Source organism: Bos mutus, chromosome 5 (genome assembly GCF_027580195.1).
Source record: "Bos mutus isolate GX-2022 chromosome 5, NWIPB_WYAK_1.1, whole genome shotgun sequence".
Lineage (NCBI taxonomy): Eukaryota > Metazoa > Chordata > Mammalia > Artiodactyla > Bovidae > Bos > Bos mutus.
Genome location: NC_091621.1, coordinates 107,683,194 through 107,703,139, shown reverse-complemented (window position 1 = coordinate 107,703,139; position 19,946 = coordinate 107,683,194). Strand labels below are relative to the sequence as shown.

Genomic DNA, 19,946 nt, shown 5'->3' with positions numbered 1-19,946 from the left:
GAGTTTATTTATTATTATTCTATTTACTATCATTACTTTTTATTTTATATATTATTTCACTTAATTCTTACAACAACCGTGTTCTCATTTCATGGACAGCTGAGGCTCAGGAATAACAGGGAATCCCCAGGCCACATCTGCCAGACCCCAAGGCCCATGCTTTCCATCACCAGGAGTATTTTCCTAGTGACTAATAATAATATAATAATAAAACCTCCCATGTTTATTTAGAGGCTTATATATGTCTGGGCTTCCCTGATGGCTCAGATGGTAAAGAATCTGCCCGCAATGCAAGAGACCCTGATCCCTGGGGTGGGAAGATCCCTTGAAGGAAGGGCGTGGCAACCCACGCCAGTATTCTTGCCTGGAGAATTCCATGGACAGAGGAGCCTGGTGGGCTACAGTCCATGGGGTTGCAAACAGTCGGACACAACTGAGCGATTAACACTTTCACTTTCTATATGTCTACAAAGCCCATTTGTGCCTGCCATCTTGCCTGGCCCATACACAGCAGCTCTGTGCAGGGGAGGAGCAGGGATGACCACATACTCTCCCAAGCCCCGCTGGGTGGCTGCCTGTCCGGCCGGCCGCGGCAGTGGCCGCGAGGGTGCTGCGGTGCCGTCCGCCTGGCGGACCGTGTGTCCTGTTGCCTCTTTGCAGACATGATTAACAAGCAGGACTGTAAGTACGGGGATAACTGCACCTTCGCCTACCATCAGGAGGAGATCGACGTGTGGACGGAGGAGCGGAAGGGCACCCTTAACCGCGACCTGCTCTTTGACCCGCTGGGGGGCGTCAAGCGCGGCAGCCTCACCATCGCCAAGCTCCTCAAGGAGCACCAGGGCATCTTCACTTTCCTCTGTGAGGTACCAGCCCCTCCCCAGTCCATGCACAGACTGGGGTGGGCTCCATGGTGGGCGATGAGCCCGGGGACCCGAGGGTTTTGGAGGCCTGTCCTTCCAATGAGTAGGTTCCTGGGACTGTCATAAAGTTAGGCCCATAGGACCCTATGGCACTAGAGCCCGGATCCTATCCAGTCCCCTCATTTTGCGGAGGTGGAAACTGAGGCCACAAAGAGAAGGAACCACACCTGGCTCTTGACTTCCGGCCACCAGAGGCCAGACTCAGGTGCCCTAGGAACTCATGCTAAGCTCCCCGCGCTTCCTCGTTCAGCTGTGCTGGTTTAATGCCCATGGTACCTTCCGGCCCACTTCCCTGCCTGTGTCCAGGCCAGGCCCTCTCCCCGGGGTGCCCTCCCTATGTTTCTGCGTCTTGGACCCTCTGAGTCTCAAGGGTGATGCCAGCAGCCCCACCAAGCTGTTCATTTCCTCCCCAGAGCTGTCACAGGAGACCCTGCTGGCCCCTGCCTCCCCACCAGGCATCACGTGATACGGGCAGGGACAGGCTCCATCTCTGGGAAGTGAGGGCGCTGGGTCTGGGTTGCCGGCACGGTTTGGTGCTGCTCGGCCAGCCCCCATCCCTCACACAGCCAACCCTTCCCTCTGACTTAGAGCAGGTGGGCCTCCCGCTCCCTTCAGGGGACCACAGTCTGCAGCCTAGGGGTTGCATAGACTTCACAAAGCACCTGCAGTTCTGTTAGATCCTTCTTCGGTTTCACAGTGGATCCGTGGGACAGAGCAGGTGTGGTTTTCCCCTGGGTTACAGCTGAGGAAACGAAGGCTCAGAGATAAGGAGTAACCCCTGCCCCAGCCATTTGGAGTGGTGGGATCAGAGAGGTGGGGGCCACAGACCCTGGGGTTCCCTTCCTCATCCCCCTGACTCAGGGCAGGGCTTGCAGGGACCCAGTCTGTCCCTCTGGGGTGGCCATGCTGGGTCCCAGCCCACCCCCTCCCTGGGCAGATCTGCTTTGACAGTAAACCCCGGATCATCAGCAAAGGCACCAAGGACTCTCCGTCTGTCTGCTCCAACCTGGCTGCCAAGCACAGCTTCTACAACAACAAGTGAGTGAGGCCCACAGCCAGACCCATGGCCTGGATCAGGGAGGGAGCAGGTGGAGAGGCCCCCTGGGGCAGCTTAGATGCCTGGGGAGCAGTTGTGGCCATAGGGTGGGCCTAGGGTGTCAAGGCAAGGGGCAGGATTTGAGACTCAGATCCAGCATCCACCTGGAAAGGACAGAACCACATGTACTGAGCATCTACTATAGTCCAAGCATTTTCTTACGTATTTTAATAATCAAATCCCAGGGACGGGGGAGCCTGGTGGGCTGCCGTCTATGGGGTCACACAGGGTCGGACACGACTGAAGTGACTTAGCAGCAGCAGCAGCAGTCATTAAAGTCCTCCTGTGTGGAGGAGTGAGTGTCTCTGATACATGGTTGACAAAGCTGAGGCTCAGAAGCTGCTTACTCAGACAGCAAGTGAGGGCCACATCCCTGACTCCCATCCAGCGCCCTCCACGGTCCTGACACAGGCGTTGGACAGTGAGTGTGAGAGGCTGTGGGGTCCAGCACCCACCTATGGTCCCTCTGATTCCTCTTGGCTGTGCCCCAGCCTGAGTTGATGGAATCAGAGTTGGGTCCAAACCCCAGCTCAGACCCTGGTCTGTTTTATATCCTCTGACCTCTGTGACCCTTGGTTTCCTCTTCTATAATGTGGATGTTAATCCCCATCTCCCAGGGTTACTGGGAAGGTAGTTAAAATTCCCAGCCTGGAGGAGATGCTCAGGCGTCATCCCTCCGGGTGCAAGACCAACTCTAGGGTATCAAGCTGGGGAACCCAAGGGAGATGCCCTTTCTGGGGGTCTGGTGCAGCACCTTCCTAAGCCGTCTCCAGGGTGAGGCTGGGAGAAGGGCACACCGCTGGGATTTGCGGCAGACCTGCCTGAGCATAGAACCCCCGCCCCTTCCCTCCTGTGCCAGTGGTGAATAGGGGGAGGCAGCAGGGTAGGAGACCTTCATCAAGTGTCTGGCACAGATACCAGGGAGAGGGCCTTGGCCAGGGATGGGGCTGCAGACTGCATCATGCCCCGCCCCCCCCCCACCAGGTGCCTGGTGCACATCGTCCGCTCCACCTCCCTCAAGTACTCCAAGGTTCGCCAGTTCCAGGAGCACTTCCAGTTCGACGTGTGCCGCCACGAGGTGCGATACGGCTGCCTGCGTGAGGACAGCTGCCACTTCGCCCACAGCTTCATCGAGCTCAAGGTCTGGCTCCTGCAGCAGTACTCAGGTGAGGGCTTAGGTGGGGGCTCAGGTGGGGACTCAGATGAGGATTTACGTGAGGGCTCAGGTGGGGGCTCAGGTGAGGGCTCAGGTGGGGACTCAGGTGGGGACTCAGATGAGGATTTACATGAGGGCTCAGGTGAGGATTTAGGTGAGTACTCAGGTGGGGGCTCAGGTGAGGGCTCAGGTGGGGATTTAGGTGAGGGCTCAGGTGAGTATTCAGGTGGGGGCTCAGGTGAGGGTTGAGGTGGGGGCTCAAGTGAGGATTCAGGTGGGGGCTCAGGCGACGATTCAGGTGGGGGCTCAGGTGAGGATTTAGGTGAGGGCTCAGATGAGTACTCAGGTGGGGGCTCAGGTGAGTACTCAGGTGGGGGCTCAGGTGAGGCCTCAGGTGAGTGCTCAGGTGGGGGCTCAGGTGAGGATTTAGGTGGGGGCTCAGATGAGTGCTCAGGTGGGGGCTCAGGTGAGTACTCAGGTGGGGGCTCAGGTGGGGATTTAGGTGGGGGCTCAGGTGAGGGTTGAGGTGGGGGCTCAGGTGAGTACTCAGGTGGGGGCTCAGGTGAGGGCTCAGGTGGGGATTTAGGTGAGTGCTCAGGTGGGGGCTCAGGTGAGGATTTAAGTGAAGGCTCAGGTAAGTACTCAGGTGGGGACTCAGGTGAGGATTGAGGTGGGGGCTCAGGTGAGGGTTGAGGTGGGGGCTCAGGTGAGGACTCAGGTGGGGGCTCAGGTGAGGGTGAGAGGACTGCAGGGTTCAGAGGAAGGCAGTGATGTTGTGATGGGGGCTGCAGAGAAACCAGTACTTCCTGGACATCCTAGGACTCAAAGGCTCTACATTAGGGGGCTTCCAGGCCCAGAAGACCCTGGGTTTATCCCTGTGTGGGCACTGCTAGGGGAGCCAGTGCAGAGGAGCCAGGAGGCAGAGCTCCATGGGCCATCTGGGTGGTCTGGTCACCAGTGGCCCCTCACTGAGCCCCACTGCTCCTCTGTGAGGCAGTGATGTCAGCTCCGCCTCAGCGATGAGGAGGTTAAAAGCCATTCACTTGCTCTCTGGCTCACCTGATGGGATTCCTTGAGCACCTACTCCATCAGGGTCCTGAGTGAGCATGTGGAGGCCCCTGGCCTCAGGGGCCCTGGGATGTACATGAGAGCAAGGCAGACAGTTGGATGGGGAGGTAAGGGACCCTCCATCCTTCTGCTCCAGGAGGCACACTGTCCCCTGCTGCCTGTCATTGTTCACTTAACAGCATTTTTGTTCTGTGTGCAGCATAAAATAACGGTGCATCTAACAAGCCTTGTCTTCTGAGAGTTGGTGGAGTAGGGTGATAGAATTTCAGATGTACATCAGTAACATGAGGAAAGGAAAGCAGAGCAGGAAGACGGAGAGGGACGCGGGATGGGGCATTTGGGATTAGGAAGTCTTGGAGGGCTTCTCGGAGTAGGTGGCATTTGAGCAAGGAAGGGCAGAGAGAGCGTTCCAGGCAGAGGGATCGGCAAGGCTGGCAGCCAAGGAGCAAGCTTGATACAGAAGGAAGGATGTCTGTGAGGGCAGAGCAGCTTCGTGCTGGGGGGAGGGGCAGTGTCAGAGATGAGGCCTAAGAGGTGAAAAAGTCTCGAGATCATAACAGAAATAGAAATAGTTGCATGCATGTGTGCATGCTAAGTCACTTCAGTCATGTCTGACTGTGACCCTATGGACTGTAGCCCGCCAGGCTCCTCTGTCCGTGGGATTCTCCCAGGCATGAATATTGGAGTGGGTTGTCATGCCTTCCTCCTGGGGATCTTCCCGACAGGGATTAAACACCAGTCTCTTATGTCTCCTGTGTTGGCAGGCAGGTTCTTTACCACCAGCGCCAGCTGAGATTGTTCTAAATACAATGTGCAGGGTTCGGGGGTCGGGGGTTGAGCGGGTAGAGTTGTATGACCTGATCAGTGTTTTTAAGAATTCGCTCTAGCTACTGGGTGGAGAACAGAGGGGCCAAGGGCAGATGGAGGGGGGCCCAGGGGTGTGGCTCAGGCCCTGGTGGCAGCGGTGGAGGTTGTAGAAGTGATCGGATTCTGGGTGTTTTGATGGTGGAGCCAGCGGGAGCTGATGAACCAGACATGATGTAAGAGACAGAGAAAGGGCATCAGGTTGACTCCAGTGGGGACTCTGTGGGCTAAGACGGGGAGGAGCAGGTCAGGGGATCACATCTAGGCTTGTGTGGGATGTGGGGCGGTCTGAGCTGCCTGTTGGACTTCAGGTGGAAAGGTCAAGCAGGCAAGCCAGATGTGGGGGTCTGGAAGGTCCCAGGAGAGCTCTGGGCTGGAGATGCATCCATCAGCAAGAAGGTGGGTGCCAAGCAGATGCCTGGCCGAGTAAGGCCCTACTGGTGAGCCGCCGTGGGGGAGCGATATCCACAGGGCCAGACTGCAAATGAAGTGGGTCTGCAGAAGGAACTAGAAGACCAGAGCCAGGTTGGGAGGAGGGCAGGCCTCGTGGAAGAGGCTGTGAGCTGCCCCTCGGAGGTGCGCTCAGTGTCCACAGTCAGATTGGGAGGGTCTGGGCCACCAGGCAGGTATCTGTCCTTTACCAATTGGCAGTGAAGTCCTGGCCCCTCGGTAAGCGGGGCAGCCGGGCTGGGCCAGACATGAAGCCCTAAGAACCTGTGGGCTAGAGGCCACCGAGCAGGGGTCAGACTTGAGGTCCCCCCTGAGGGAGGCAGGGGACAGGGGAGGGACAGAGACACTGGCGTGGATACAGGGAGGCCCCTGTCATCCTGCAGAGCCCACATCTTGCTCCTGCATCTTATTCTCTGTCGGACCTGGAATAAGGCCTGGAATCAGGCCTCTGTCTCCAGCGGCAGATGAACCAACGGGCCTAGAGAGCGTGCAGGGTATCCCTGCTCCCCTAGTCTTTCCCTGGCCTAACTGGGAAGTGGGGCTCCTCCCTGGGCCTGGGGTGGCACCAACACCTCTTGGACCCCCCGCCTTTCTCCTCACTGAGCTCCAGGGATGCCATGTCTTTCCCCCCTCTCCCTTCCCAGGCATGACCCACGAAGACATCGTCCAGGAATCCAAGAAATACTGGCAGCAGATGGAGGCTCACACAGGGAAGGCCAGCAGCAGCTTGGTAAGACCCTGGGCTGGCATAGGGGGTGGGGTCAGCCCCCACGAGGGGCATCCCCCGTTCCCCATCCCTTTGGTTTATCTTTATGTAATGGAGAGTCCAACTCTTTGTAATCTCATGGACTGCAGCCCCCCAGGCTCCTCTGTCCATGGGATTCTCCAGGCAAGAATACTGGAGTAGGTTGCCATTCTCTTCTCCAGGGGATCTTCCTGACCAAGGGATCAAACCCGGGTTTTCTGCATTGCAGGCAGATTCTTTACCATCTGAGCCACCAGGGAAGCCCCCACCTCTTTACCTAGTCATCATTTATTTAACAGAAAATTTTAAGAAGAACACAAAGAATTTGTGTATAGCTTTTTCTAGAGTCCCCTGATGTTAACATTTTACACCTGTCCACACTCACTTTGTGCTCTGTGTGTGTGTGCATACACACATATACATTTATTTATAGAAACACACTTTTCTGAACCATTAGAGAGTAAGATGGAGACATGATGCCCCGTTACCCCAAAATACTTCAGTGTAAAAATAAGGACACTCTCTTCCATAATAACCACAGTACAGTTACCAAACATCACCAAATTCACGCTGGGGTGATTATCCGGATTGTGCTGTACTGTACGCGCGTGCTTAGTTGCTCAGTCGTGTCCGACTCATCGTGACCCCCTGGACCGTAGCCCGCCAGGCTCCTCTGTCCGTGGGATGCTCCAGCAAGAATACTGGAGTGGCTTGCTGTTTCCTCCTCCAGTGATGTACTATTATTCAAATTTTTGTGACTCCTCCCCAGATCCCAGCAACACATTGTATTCCTTTATTGTCTTTTGTGTGTGTGTGTGTCTTTGATTGCCTTTAATCTAGAGCAGTTCCTCAGTCTTTGTGTTTCATGACATTGACTTTTTTTTAATATTTATTCTTTATCTATTTGGCTATGCTGGGACTTAGTTGTGGCACCTGGGGCTTTAGTTATAGCTTTAGGATCTTTAGTTATGGCTTTAGTTACAGCTTTAGGATCTTTAGTTACGGCTTTAGTTATAGCTTTAGAATCTTCAGTTACAGCTTTAGGATCTAGTTCCCTGACCAGGGATCCAGGGCCCCTGCATTGGGAGCACAGGGTTTTTAGCCACTGGACCCCCAAGGAAGTCCTGACATTGACATTTTTGAAGAACCAGATGCTTTGTAAAAGGCCTGTCAGTTTGGGATTGTCTGATTGGAGACATGTCACTTCCATTTGTCCCTTCCCCGGTAACTTGATTAAAGGTGCCTCCACTGGAAAGCTTTGTCTGTTGTGAAGTTGATCTCTCCTCCTTTGTAATGAATGACTGTCTTCCTGGAGGGCCTCTGAGACTCTGTAAACGTCCTGGTGTCCCTCAGCCTTTGCCCCCACTGCTCATATCACTTCCTATCCCTCTGGATCCTCACCCGGGTCCCCTGCCGTGAGCTGGCGCGTGGTGGTGTTTTCGGGAGGGGAGACTGAGGCTCAGGACACGCTAGAGACTTGCCCGGGGCACTCGAGCAGAGCAGCAGAGGTGGTCTTGGGTTCTCTGACGGCTCGTCTAGAGTCCACTCTGCTCCCACCCCAGCCGCTCCATCCCCATCAGCCTGAGGGCACCTCATTCATAAACCGCGGATCAGAATCCTGCCTGCCATCTCCAGGGCCAGTGTGAGGCTCACAGGAGCTGACCATGTCCCTGCTCCATGCAGGGACCCCATCACCCCTGAAGCTCACACTCTCCCCAAGCGGCAGGGGTCATTGTAACTCTATCTGATAGAGGGGAGAGAGGGGTGGTCTTAGGGCCCAGGAGACAGTCACGTGGGGGATGACTCCCACCATGCCCCGCCCACCCACTGGTCACCTAGGGAGGACCCTGGGCCTCAGGCCCCTCTTAAGGCCGGCCTGGGTATGGCTTGGAGCCAGGGAGCAGGCAGGCTGGCCAGTGGGGTACGCCTGGGCCAGGCTGGCTGACCTCGGCCTTCAGTCTCCTGGCCTACCTGCTCCTTCCTGGTCCTTTTTCTTTCTCTCTTCTCTTCCTAGTGGTTCTTGTCCTCCGCCCCTCTCCCACTCAGTCCTCTTCCCCACCCGCCATGCAGTTTATTTTTGCTCCTGGCCAGGAGCCCAGCTGGGAAGCAATGCAGGACTCAAGCTGGACCTGCAACGTTGTCTGCTAGAGAGAGAACACCAAGTCTGCACCACCACCATTCCTCTGATCCCCCTGCATCCTGCCCCCCCGAGATGCCACTCTCGGGCCTGGCTCAGGAGCAGGCCTTCTGTGCCAGACCTGGCTGTGCCCTGGGCATGAGGTGTCTCACTTGCCATCAGAGGGTGGGGCCAATGGCAGCTTGAGGTCAAGGACAGGATGCCAGGGTAGAAGCTGCTCGGGCCTGGTGCTCCTGGTGCAGCTGTGCCACTGTACAGGGGAGCTGGAGCACCTGCCTCACATCAGATCTCTGTCCTTAGGCCACTTACCCACGGCAGGGTTAGTGACCGCTCTGAGCCTCTGCTTCCACTCAGTCCAGTGGGAATGACCCCTACCCCCAGGTCTGCTGCAAGAAGATGCTGAGTCTGCAGTTCTGAAAAGGAAACTGTGGGCCAGCGTGGCTGTTCCTTAGAGCAGTGGCTAAGCCATGGGACTCCTTGGACTCCACTTACCTCACTTGTGAAATGGGCCCTCTCACACTTCTGTGAGGAATCAATGGGACGTCTCAAAATCACTGGTGACACATAAACTTCCTGCCAGCTTTAGCCAGGCTGCGGGATCTGAACCACCTCTTATTGACTGATTCATCTAGTTATGAGGGCCAGGCCCGATGGAGAGCAGGGCCTAGAGGGTGGGGATAGGGGCCTGCCAGGTAGCTTTAGCCAGGTTACAAAGGCGGGATTTTACCTTGCTGTTGGGATGTGTGTTAACCTGGGGCTGAGCCAGGCTGCATGTCTCCCAGCAAGAGGGTCATTCAACACCCAGGAGGGACTTTCCTGGCAACCTAGCATTTAAGACTCTGTGCTTCTGACATAGGAGACACGGGTTCAATCCCTGGTCAGAGAACTAGGCTCCCAAATGCTGGGTGACACGGCCAAAAAAAAAAAATCCAACAAAGTGAGAGCCCCCTCCTGCTCAAGGGAGGCCCTGGTCTAGGCAGTGCCAGGGACAGAGGATCCTCCCGTGGCAGGAGAGGAAGAGGTGAGGGCTGCCTGGAGGGGTGACCCCACATCTGAGGCCCCAGGGAGCTTGGGGAGGTCTAGCTGACAGGAGGGCCAGCAGGGTGGCCAGCACAGCTGGGCGAGGGGTTGCAAGCGGTAGGAGACAAGGCTGGTGGGCACCCCTTCCATCTCTCGCCCAGCCCCCGACCCTGCCCCAGGCAGGAGTGCGGAAGAGCAGGCCCTCTGCCTGCAAAGGAAAGGCTGAGACAGAGAATGGGAAGGAACACGGTGGGGCTTCAGAGAGGCTGGGACTTCCCCAGTGCTCCGGTGGCTAAGACTCCACGCTCCCAATTCAGGGGGTCCCGGGTTCAATCCCTGCTTGGGGAACTTGATCCCATACGCTGTAACTAAAAGATCTTGCAGGCCATAACAAAGATTGATGATCTGCATGCCGCAACTGAGACCTGACGCAAACAAATAAAAATAAATATTAAAAAAAAAGAGAGTCCAGGGCTGCTCAGAAGTCTGTCCCACTGATAGGCTGGCAGGCTCCTCCAGCCCCACCCTCTAGGACCTGCTCTCCACCAGGCCTGGCCCTCATAACTAGATGAGGCAGTCAGCGTGAGGTGGTTTAGGTACTATGGCAGCCCACAGGATGGCCAGCTGCTACCTAGGAGGACTTCAGGGAAGGCTTCCTGAAGGAGGTGGTACTTAAGCTGAATTTCAGAAGTTTCCAGAACAAGCCTGATAGAAAGGGGCATTCCAGGCATGTGCAAAAGCAGGGAGCTGAGAGGTCACAAGCCATGCCCAGGGATACTCCAGCAGCTCCACAGAGCAGGCCCGTGGGGACTAGCCAGATAAGGTGACAAGTACTCTCCTTCAGGAGACCAGAGCCCTGTCCCAGGCCTGGCCCCCATGCTGAGAGGCCGTGGGGCCCGGAGTTAGGGGGTCGGTTCAGTCCAGTCAGTCATGTTTTACTCTCGGCGACCCCATGGACTGCAGCACGCCAGGCCTCCCGGTCCATCACCAACTCCCGGAGTTTGCTCAAACTCACGTCCATTGTGTCAGTGATGCCATCCAGCCATCTCATCCTCTGTCGTCCCCTTTTCCTCCTGCCCTCAATCTTTCCCAGCATCAGGGTCTTCTCCAATGAGTCAGCTCTTCACATCAGGTGACCAAAGTATTGGAGCTTCAGTTCAGCATCAGTTCTTCCAACGAATATTCAGGACTGTTTTCCTTTAGGATTGATTGGTTTGATCTCCTTGCAGTCCAAGGGACTCTCAAGAGTCTTGTCCAACACAGTTCAAAAGCATCAATTCTTCGGCGCTCAGCTTTCCTTACAGTCCAACTCTCACACCATACATGACTACTGGAAAAACCATAGCTTTGAATAGATGGACCTTTGTCGGCACAGTAATGTCCCTGCTTTTTAATATGCCATCGAGGTTGGTCACAGCTTTTCTTTCAAGGAGCAAGGGTCTTTTAATTTCATGGCTGCAGTCACCATCTGCAGTGATTTTGGAGCCCAAAAAAATAAATCTGTCACTGTTTCCATTGTCCCCATCTATTTGCCATGAAGTGATGGGACTGGATGCCATGATCTTAGTTTTTTGAATGCTTTAAGCTAGCTTTTTCACTCTGCTCTTTCACTTCCCACCAGTAACTGGGAATGGAACTACTGACTCCAAGGCTCCAGGCAGCTTGTGTGTCAGACCCCAGGGCCTCAGCCTGGTCCTGTGGCTTCACCAGCCCCTCTCGCCAGCAGGGTGCCCCACGGACCCACGGGCCTAGCACCTTTGACCTACAGATGAAGTTTGTGTGTGGCCAGTGCTGGAGGAATGGGCAGGTGGTGGAGCCCGACAAGGACCTCAAGTACTGCAGCGCCAAGGCGCGGCACTGGTGAGCCAGGCGCCAGGCAGGGGCATGGGCAGTGGGGGGGGCAAGCGCCACGGGTGAGAAAGCCAGGCTCCCTGAGGAGGTCACACAGCCCTCTGCATCCTGCAGCTGGACCAAGGAGCGGCGGGTCCTCCTGGTGATGTCCAAGGCCAAGAGGAAGTGGGTGTCGGTGCGGCCGCTGCCGTCCATTCGCAACTTCCCACAGCAATACGATGTGAGTGCCAGGGCGGGGTGCAGGGTGGCATCAGGGCTTCAGATATGGGGCCCAGGAGGGCTTGCCCGCTCGCTGGGGCCATGACACTGTCCAGCAGGACTCAGCAGACTCTCCCTACGCCCCCACTGCAGCTCTGCATCCACGCACAGAACGGCCGCAAGTGCCAGTACGTGGGGAACTGCTCCTTCGCACACAGCCCGGAGGAGAGGGACATGTGGACGTTCATGAAGGAGAACAAGAGTGAGTGGGCAGGGTGGGGCAGAACTGACCCTGACAGCCCCACTTGGCAGGCCCCAGGGCACCCGCTGAACCTCACTTTGCTGCCAGGGCCCTGCCCTGGGCCGTGCCCTCTCTGGGTCTCCAGTGGACCAGGCAGCCCCGCAGCTGGGGTCCCGCAGGGGTCGTGGGACAGAGTGGAAGGAGGATCCGTGCTCACCAGGCCCTCCATCCCCTCTTGCCCACCAGTCCTGGACATGCAGCAGACCTATGATATGTGGCTGAAGAAACACAACCCTGGGAAGCCAGGGGAAGGGACGCCTGTCGGTTCACGGGAAGGGGAGAAGCAGATCCAGATGCCCACGGACTACGCCGACATCATGGTAACGCCCACCCGCAGGCTGGTCCCAGCTTGACCTGGCAGGGCCGAGGGGAGGGCCTCAGTCTCCCGGGGGAAGCGATCTTGGCAGAGGGGTGGGGAGTGGGCACCCACGGTGGCCGTGTCCCCAGATGGGGTACCACTGCTGGCTCTGTGGCAAGAATAGCAACAGCAAGAAGCAATGGCAGCAGCACATCCAGTCTGAGAAGCATAAGGAGAAGGTGTTCACGTCTGACAGCGATGCCAGCGGCTGGGCCTACCGCTTCCCCATGGGCGAGTTCCGGCTCTGTGACAGGTGCCCCCTGGGGAGGGCCGGGCTGGGGGGCCGGAGTGGCAGGGCCTGGAGGGCTGTGGGGTGGCTGGCTCTGGTTCTGCTTGGCTGGGAGGTGGCAGGCGGGGGTGGCGTGTCCAGAAACAGTCACTCCTGGCATGAGGACCATGGGGGCATTGGAGGCGGGGACTGCTCCTCCATGTGTGAGATCCTCGGGGAAGGCTGGGCCAGGCCTGCTGTCCTGGGGCTGATGCTGCTGGGGAGAGGCTTGTCGTTGCGGGGAATGGGGATTTCCAGCCCCAGGCCGGGCAGCCTGTGGAGGCCAGGGCACAGGGCTTGGGCAGTGAGCCTCCTGCTGCCCGCAGGCTCCAGAAGGGCAAAGCCTGCCCGGACGGCGACAAGTGCCGCTGCGCTCACGGGCAGGAGGAGCTCAACGAGTGGCTGGACCGGCGTGAGGTTCTGAAGCAGAAGCTGGCCAAGGCCCGCAAGGACATGCTCCTGTGCCCGCGGGACGACGACTTCGGCAAATACAACTTCCTGCTACAGGAGGATGGGAACGCCCCTGGTGCCGCCCTGGAGGCCCCTGCCACTGCCGCCGGCACCGGGGACTAGGCCAGCTCTCGGCCACAAGTGAAGTCCTAGGATCAGGGGCCGGGGGTGGAAACAGAGCGCTGTTGGGAGGACTGGGGCCAGCCAGGGCTGGGGGCAGGGGGCATTGGGCAGCCCCCCACCCCGGGGCCCCATCCATCCTCTCTGCCCCCACCCCACCACCGCCCCCGTGCATACCCAGGTACACGAGCTGCAGCCTGCCCCCTTACCCCTTGGTCCCAGGGTTCTTTTCCTACCGAAGCCCTGGGCAGTGCCTCCCCTCCCCGACCCCAGCTCTCCTGGTTGTGGAGGGAGGGGTCTGGCTGACCCCTCCAGCTTCAGCCTACAGCTTTAACTTCTGTCTGCTCCTCAAGGGGGCCCAATGCTCAGGGCTGGGGAGCCTGGGGTCCCCCACTTGAATCTGCAGCAGGAGGGTCCTTCTCCCTGCCCCACTCCCACCCCACCCTCCCCGCCCCTGGGGGCAGATCAGGACACAACAAGGGCAGGAGGCCCCCAACTAGCTTTAAAACACAGCCCCAGGACAGGACTGGAGACACTGCACAGGTCACTTAACCCTCTGGGGCCTCAGTTTCCCCTCTGGTTGGAAGAATGGGAGCTGCTGGACTTCATGGTCTCTGCAGCCTGACTGGGGAGCCTGGCTCTCTGCTGAGGCCATCTGCCCAGCCCTTCTTGTCTGTGGGCCACCGAATGTAGATAGTAGATCATCGGAGCCTTCAGAGATAACACACCCCAAACCCCCATTTTGCAGATAGAAAAACTGAGGCCTAGGAGAGGGGAGTGATCTGCCCAGCATCCCCAGCACACGGCATGGCTCAGCTGGGACGCACATGTGGTCACAAGACTCAGGGCCAGTTACCAGCCGGAGCCTCCAGGCTCTCGGCAGGGATGTGACAGTCTCTGTATCAGCAGCTGGGATCCCAGGCAGCCCCACCCAGGGGTGGGTCATGGCCACACCCTGTAGAGGGACAGTTCCCTCTGAGGATGGTCGGAAGGAGTGTAGCAGTGAAGGTCACTTCCCTATGGCCTGCTCCAGAGAGGAGGTTACCTGGCAGGGCGCTTGTGGGCTCAGGTTCTGCACAAGGTCCTGGGGGGAGGGGACTGGGAGGGTGGGCAGTCATGGGACGTGGGGAGAAGGGAGACTTGATCGTGGGCACCATGGGCTGCTCCAGGATCGGACACAGCCCCTCTTTCTTGGGACTCAGCAGAGTCCTTCCACCTTCTCCCCTCAACCCAGACATACAATTAGGACCATCCATCCCAGCCCCTCCCTGATCCCGGCCCTACCAGCTGCCTGGGATCCCAGCTGACCCCAACTCCCACCCGCCCCCCCCCACCCAACCAAGCCCTCTCCCATCCCTCCTGTCTCATGTGTCTGCGTGCACCCCCTCCTCTCCATCCCACCCGCTGTGGGCAGACCCAGCCTCCCCCGGTTCCCTAGACATTCCAGAACGCCCCACACCATTGGCACAAGAGGTGGGGTCCCCCGGAAGGAGCTGAGGACCAAGGCTGGAGTCAGTGGTGAGGGGTGGGGGGTGAGACAGAGAGAATGGAATACCCTTTATTTCCCCTCAAACAAGAATTTCGAGTGTGCGATGATATGATGACGGGCACCCTGGGCCACAGAGAACCCTGTTCTCGCTGCCGCTGCCCGACCTCTTCCTGATAATTGTGGCATGCATCTTTCCTCTCCCCGCCCCTCCCCCCGGCAGGCCAGCACTGAGGGGTCTGGGTGCTGGTGGCGTGGCTGGAGGGGGAGGAGAGACCCGAGGTGGGGGCCGTGGCCGTGAATGTTGATGACACTTGTTTTCCCTGATCTGTGCCGTTGCAGTCTGTCGTCACCAGCCTTGTTTTTAGTGTGTATATATGTCGCCCCCGTGATGCATATATACACAGGTATTAAATATATCGCTCTATATAATATTATATATGTGTGTGGTATCCAAGGAATCACTTCTAATGATAAAGAATGAGGGCTAAAGATAAAGCATTTGGCCAGAAAATGCAGCCATCCTGGCATAACAAGGATTTTTCGGGGTCAGCAAGCCTTTCACAAGGATTGAGGGACTGAAGCAGGGTGGGGAGAGCAGGTAATTTGGGCAGCAGGGGCAGAAGTGGTCCCTGCCTGGGCTCCGCTCTGCCTCAGAGCTTCCAGACCACCCCCGCTGAGTGGGGAGGGAGCACGTGTGCTCAGGGAAAGAAAAGGGCTTGGTGTCTGTCTCCCACCTGAAGGAATAGGGTTAGAATCCAGATTTTTCTTCTTCTCCAGCCTGTTATCCATGCAGAGGCCCCTGGGATGTTGGAGGCACCCTGGCCTGGCCGGAGCTGGATTCCCCCATGGGGTTGGAAGTGAGCCAGAGGCAGGCAGGGAGCAGGAGGTGGGGGTGGGAGACAGGCGTGTACTCTGAATGATGAGTGTGTTTATTTCAGTTGTGAACCCGACCGAGAGGCTCAGAGAGTTGGAGTGGGCCTGTGTCCCCCCGCCGCCGGCAGGCAGGGACTAGACATCACGGCAGATACGGCAAAGCGGGGACAGGCACCCCTGATGTGAGGGTCCCTTAGGGATGGGGCCGGGAGGGAGGCTGCGTTTCTCAGGTGGGCAGTAATCAACTTAATGGTCCTTTAAAAATGTCTGTGTATTAAAAATTTAAGAATACCACACTTTAATATTAAATATTCATAAGGTCTAGTATCTTGATAATAATGTAGATGTTTTAATAACAATTTTTGTCCTTCTTAAAATAAAATGAAAGAAACTTGCTTCTTTTAGCCTTTGTTCTAGAAAATAAACACGTGCACTTTGACCTGTGTCCCCGAGGTGTCACTCCTGCTCCTCCCTTCCTAGCACTTGTGCCAGGGGGCCCTTGTGGGACGAGCTGGCTGGCTGGCTGGCACAGGGCATTCCCCAAGGCAGAAATTCCGAGGGGTGAGGGGCAGAAGGTCTGTGTCCTTGCGCAAACAAGGCAGCCTGGCTGACCCTGGCTCACACAGAGCCTCGCTGGCGGGGACAAACTACTCTCGGTTTAAGTGGCCCCATGGGCCACCCTTTGCTGGCTCTTCTGCAGCCTGTCTGCTCGTGGCCTCTGTGTGGGGACTCAGCAGTACCCACACTTTCCTGCTTTTACCCTGTGCTATCTCTGTGCCCTTTCTGGGGGTGGCTTATTCCAGAAAGGTAAGGGGCTCTGACGAGCTTTGGAACGTGAGCCTATATGCAGCCTGGACTCCTTGGTGCCTGAGGGAGGTCTGAGTCACATGGGACCAGCTTCCTCATCTTTAAGAGACAGCAAACTGGATCAAGGATTCTCAGTTGGGGACTCCTGTATCTGCCGGAGGCCCTTTTGCAAATCTCCTGGATTGTGTGTGGCTACAGGTGACAGAAGGGGTCCTGACGGGAGCAGCTATCATTGAGAGTAAGCTCTCGCCAGACAATTTCAAACTACAGGGTGCAGTGGCTCCAGGGACAGAGGTCGAAGGTCTGTGAATCCTCTGAGGACAGGGAATCATCTGGGCTGGGTACTCAGTAGGGGCTCAGATGCTTGATAAATGACCAGATGAATAACAGGAGCAGCTGACTTGATGGAGCACCTTCTGCATGCCAGGCACTGTGGATATAGCAAGTCTGTCTCTATAGCAACCTGAACATTTGGAGTCCACATCTCAGCTCACAGAGGTTCCGTGAAGGGTTCCAAAGACCCTCAGAAAAGAGACAAAAAAGATGGAGAATCAGTGGCAACTGGGTGATCAGCAGGGTCCCTTCAGCACTGGTGTTCTGGGGTTCCCAGCACCCCTGGCTGCACTGTGAAAAACCAGCAGGGTATGTCAGGGTCCAGCTCTCAGGAGAAAATGCAGACCTGTCCTCAGGCCGAAGAGATCGTTAACATGCATCAGAACCTCCTTTAAACTTAGAAAGTCAAAGAATAAGATAAGCAGTACTTCAGTGAACCGAGTGGACTAAATTCTCAAAAATTCCCCTAAATTCTCATCCAGTTTTCTCTTAGCTCAGGTTGGTAGGCATTAGCTGAACACTTGTCCCATCTCAGATCTTACAGATACAAGATGATAGACAAAACGTGGCCTTCTGGGAATCCAGTCTGTGAGGTGGAGATGGGCCTGTAGGGAAGAGTGTAGGATGATGTGACAGACAGTGGTGGGAGACACCAGGTGCCACGGAAGGTACCACATCCACGCTGGGGAGCTGGGGAGGGCTTCCTGGGGGGAGGTGAGCCTGGATTTGAGCCTTAAAAAGATTGTATCGTCGTAATCAATGTGTACTTATTACTCTGCATCTTCCCTTTTCTTGGTTGCATTTCACACGTGCATCTCCACCTGTGACATGTAACCTAGAAATGCCCAATGTAACCTAGATATTTATGGTCAGTGGCTTCATCCATCAAGGTGCCTGAGCTGGCTTGAGCTAACTAACCCAGATATGGAACGTAGGCCCATTTCTGGCCTTTGGTCCTGTGATTAGGGGCCGCCTTGCGTACCGCCATCACTATGGTTCCCCAGCTCCTCCTTCCTGCCTTCGGGGAAGCTGCTTGTGAGAGGCTGCCTGGGCACCTAGGGGACTCTGCCCAAACTGCATGCACATACAGCCCCCACCGGCACAGCCACCAGACCTCTGAGCCAGGAGACCCAGTGCGTGCGGACGATCCCAGCATGCCTGCCATGTGGGCCCTCTGGACGTGTCCAGGTTTCCGTGTGCCGCCCCTCCCCTGCCTCTGCCCCCCCACCCCAGCCGCCTGACCCAGCGTCCTGCTGATGTGGCCCCTGTGTGAGCCATGGGTGATGCTGCCAGCTGGACATGCTGACTGTGAGTGGGGGTGCCACGTAGACTGACTTTCCATGGCATGAAAATTCCCTAATGGCAGGGCCTTGCCTGGCCCGGTCTGTTATTTAGCTTTGAACTCCTTACAAGGTCTAGGCTGGTGCCAGGTATGCAGTGAGCAATCATTCACAGCCTTAGAGGCTTCGTACATTTGTGCATTGGAAGGGGTCTGACAGGAGCGAACTTCCGAGAATGAAATATCACGCGGCAGGCAGGCACATTTGAGACACGTAGGGACTTCCTGCTGCCTCCCAAATCACACTCTGTGTGCACCTGCCCACTCACCACTGGGGTAAAGCCAGTCGGGCACATGAAAGTGTTCGTGGGCCAAGAGATGGCTAATGCACCGACTTAAACCCAGCCCCAGCCCCAGCCTGCGAGTCACAGGTCAAACTGAGGCAACCTGCACACCAGGTCCTCCACACTCTCCGCCCTCCAGAGTTGGACCCTCCAGGGTCACAGAGGCAAAGGGAACTGGGAGGATAAATAAACTGAGTCTGTTATGAGGAAGGGGAACAGGGAGGGAATGAGATTCCTGAAATGCACCTTTATCAAAAGCTTTGAGCTTTGAGCCACATACTGTTTTTTGTATTCAATAATGGAAATTAATTTTTAATTTGGGGAAAGAACAAATGGTTTGGGGAGGGCTATTAGGGTGGATCACTTCATGGGAAATAGATGGAGAAACAGTGGAAACAGTGTCAGACTTGATTTTTGGGGGCTCCAAAATCACTGCAGATGGTGACTGCAGCCATGAAATTAAAAGACGCTTACTCCTTGGAAGGAAAGTTATGACCAACCTAGATAGCTTATTCAAAAGCAGAGACATTACTTTGCCAACAAAGGTCCGTCTAGTCAAGGCTATGGTTTTTCCTGTGGTCATGTATGGATGTGAGAGTTGGACTGTGAAGAAGGCTGAGCGCCGAAGAATTGATGCTTTTGAACTGTGGTGTTGGAGAAGACTCTTGAGAGTCCCTTGGACTGCAAGGAGATCCAACCAGTCCATTCCAAAAGAGATCAGCCCCGGGATTTCTTTGGAAGGAATGATGCTAAAGCTGAAACTCCAGTACTTTGGCCACCTCATGGAAGAGTTGACTCATTGGAAAAGACTCTGATGCTGGGAGGGATTGGGGTCAGGAGGAGAAGGGGACGACAGAGGATGAGATGGCTGGATGGCATCACTGACTCGATGGACGTGAGTCTGAGTGAACTCCGGGAGTTGGTGATAGACAGGGAGGCCTGGCGTGCTGCGATTCATGGGGTCGCAAAGAGTCGGACGACTGAGCAACTGAACTGAACTGAACTGAACTGATTAGGGTGGAAGGGGCTTCCCACGGTAAAGAATCCGCCAGCACAGGAGAAGTGGGTTCGATCTCTGGATCAGGAAGATCCCCTGGAGGAGGAAATGGCAACCCAATTCAGTATTCTTGCCTGGGAAATCCCATGGACAGAGGAGCCTGGCAGACTACAGTCCATGGAGTCACGAGAGTTGAACACAACTGAGTACCATGCATACACACACATGTTGGGGTGGAAAAGAGGGTAACTGGAGAATAAGCTGGGAACTGTTGGGAAAAGGAGAGGCTTGAAGGCATCCTGACGTATCTGCTGTTTGAGCAAAATGGGATTTTGGAAAGTGGGGAAGGATGACATAGAAATCAGCTACAAGTGCAGGGAACCAAAGGCTTATTGCACCCAAACAGAGACAGAACAGAACCAGAGACAGAACCAGAGCTGAAAGGAGCCGTGAAGGTCGCCACATTTGGTGGTTTTGGAGCTGAGACTCCAAAGAGCAGTACAGCTTGTTCACGATGCTACATGTGGAGGGGAGGAGCCCGATGATCCCCCGCCCCGCCACCTCCCCCGCTCGGGCAAGGCTGGCGTCGGTCTTTGTAGAGACTGCCAAACAGAATCATGGCTTCAACCTCACGTTCAAGTAAGTGGCCCAGGGACCACAGAGGCCAGTGAGAGGGCCAGGGAGGGGACTGTTGCAAACAGCCAATTGCTGCCCAGGCCCCCAGGCTGGGGCAGAGGCTGAGAAGCAGGACGGTGTCCCAGAAAGAGTCTCAGCCAATCTGCGGGGCCGCTCCCCTTCAGTGGCACCTACTCTGCCTGC

General features: G+C 56.3%; 1 protein-coding gene across 1 annotated transcript in view; it reads left to right on the top strand.

Annotated features, from left to right (window-relative positions):
- Window positions 1-15,762, top strand: part of ZC3H7B (zinc finger CCCH-type containing 7B) — a 39,458-nt gene extending 23,696 nt beyond the window's left edge. The window contains 10 exon segments of the mRNA XM_070371507.1: window positions 661-866; window positions 1,861-1,961; window positions 3,004-3,185; window positions 6,202-6,287; window positions 11,186-11,319; window positions 11,425-11,530; window positions 11,662-11,770; window positions 11,996-12,129; window positions 12,257-12,420; window positions 12,762-15,762. Of these exon segments, the coding sequence (XP_070227608.1) occupies window positions 661-866; window positions 1,861-1,961; window positions 3,004-3,185; window positions 6,202-6,287; window positions 11,186-11,319; window positions 11,425-11,530; window positions 11,662-11,770; window positions 11,996-12,129; window positions 12,257-12,420; window positions 12,762-13,008 (1,469 nt within the window). The 3' untranslated portion in view covers window positions 13,009-15,762.
- The last annotated feature ends 4,184 nt before the right edge of the window (window positions 15,763-19,946 follow it).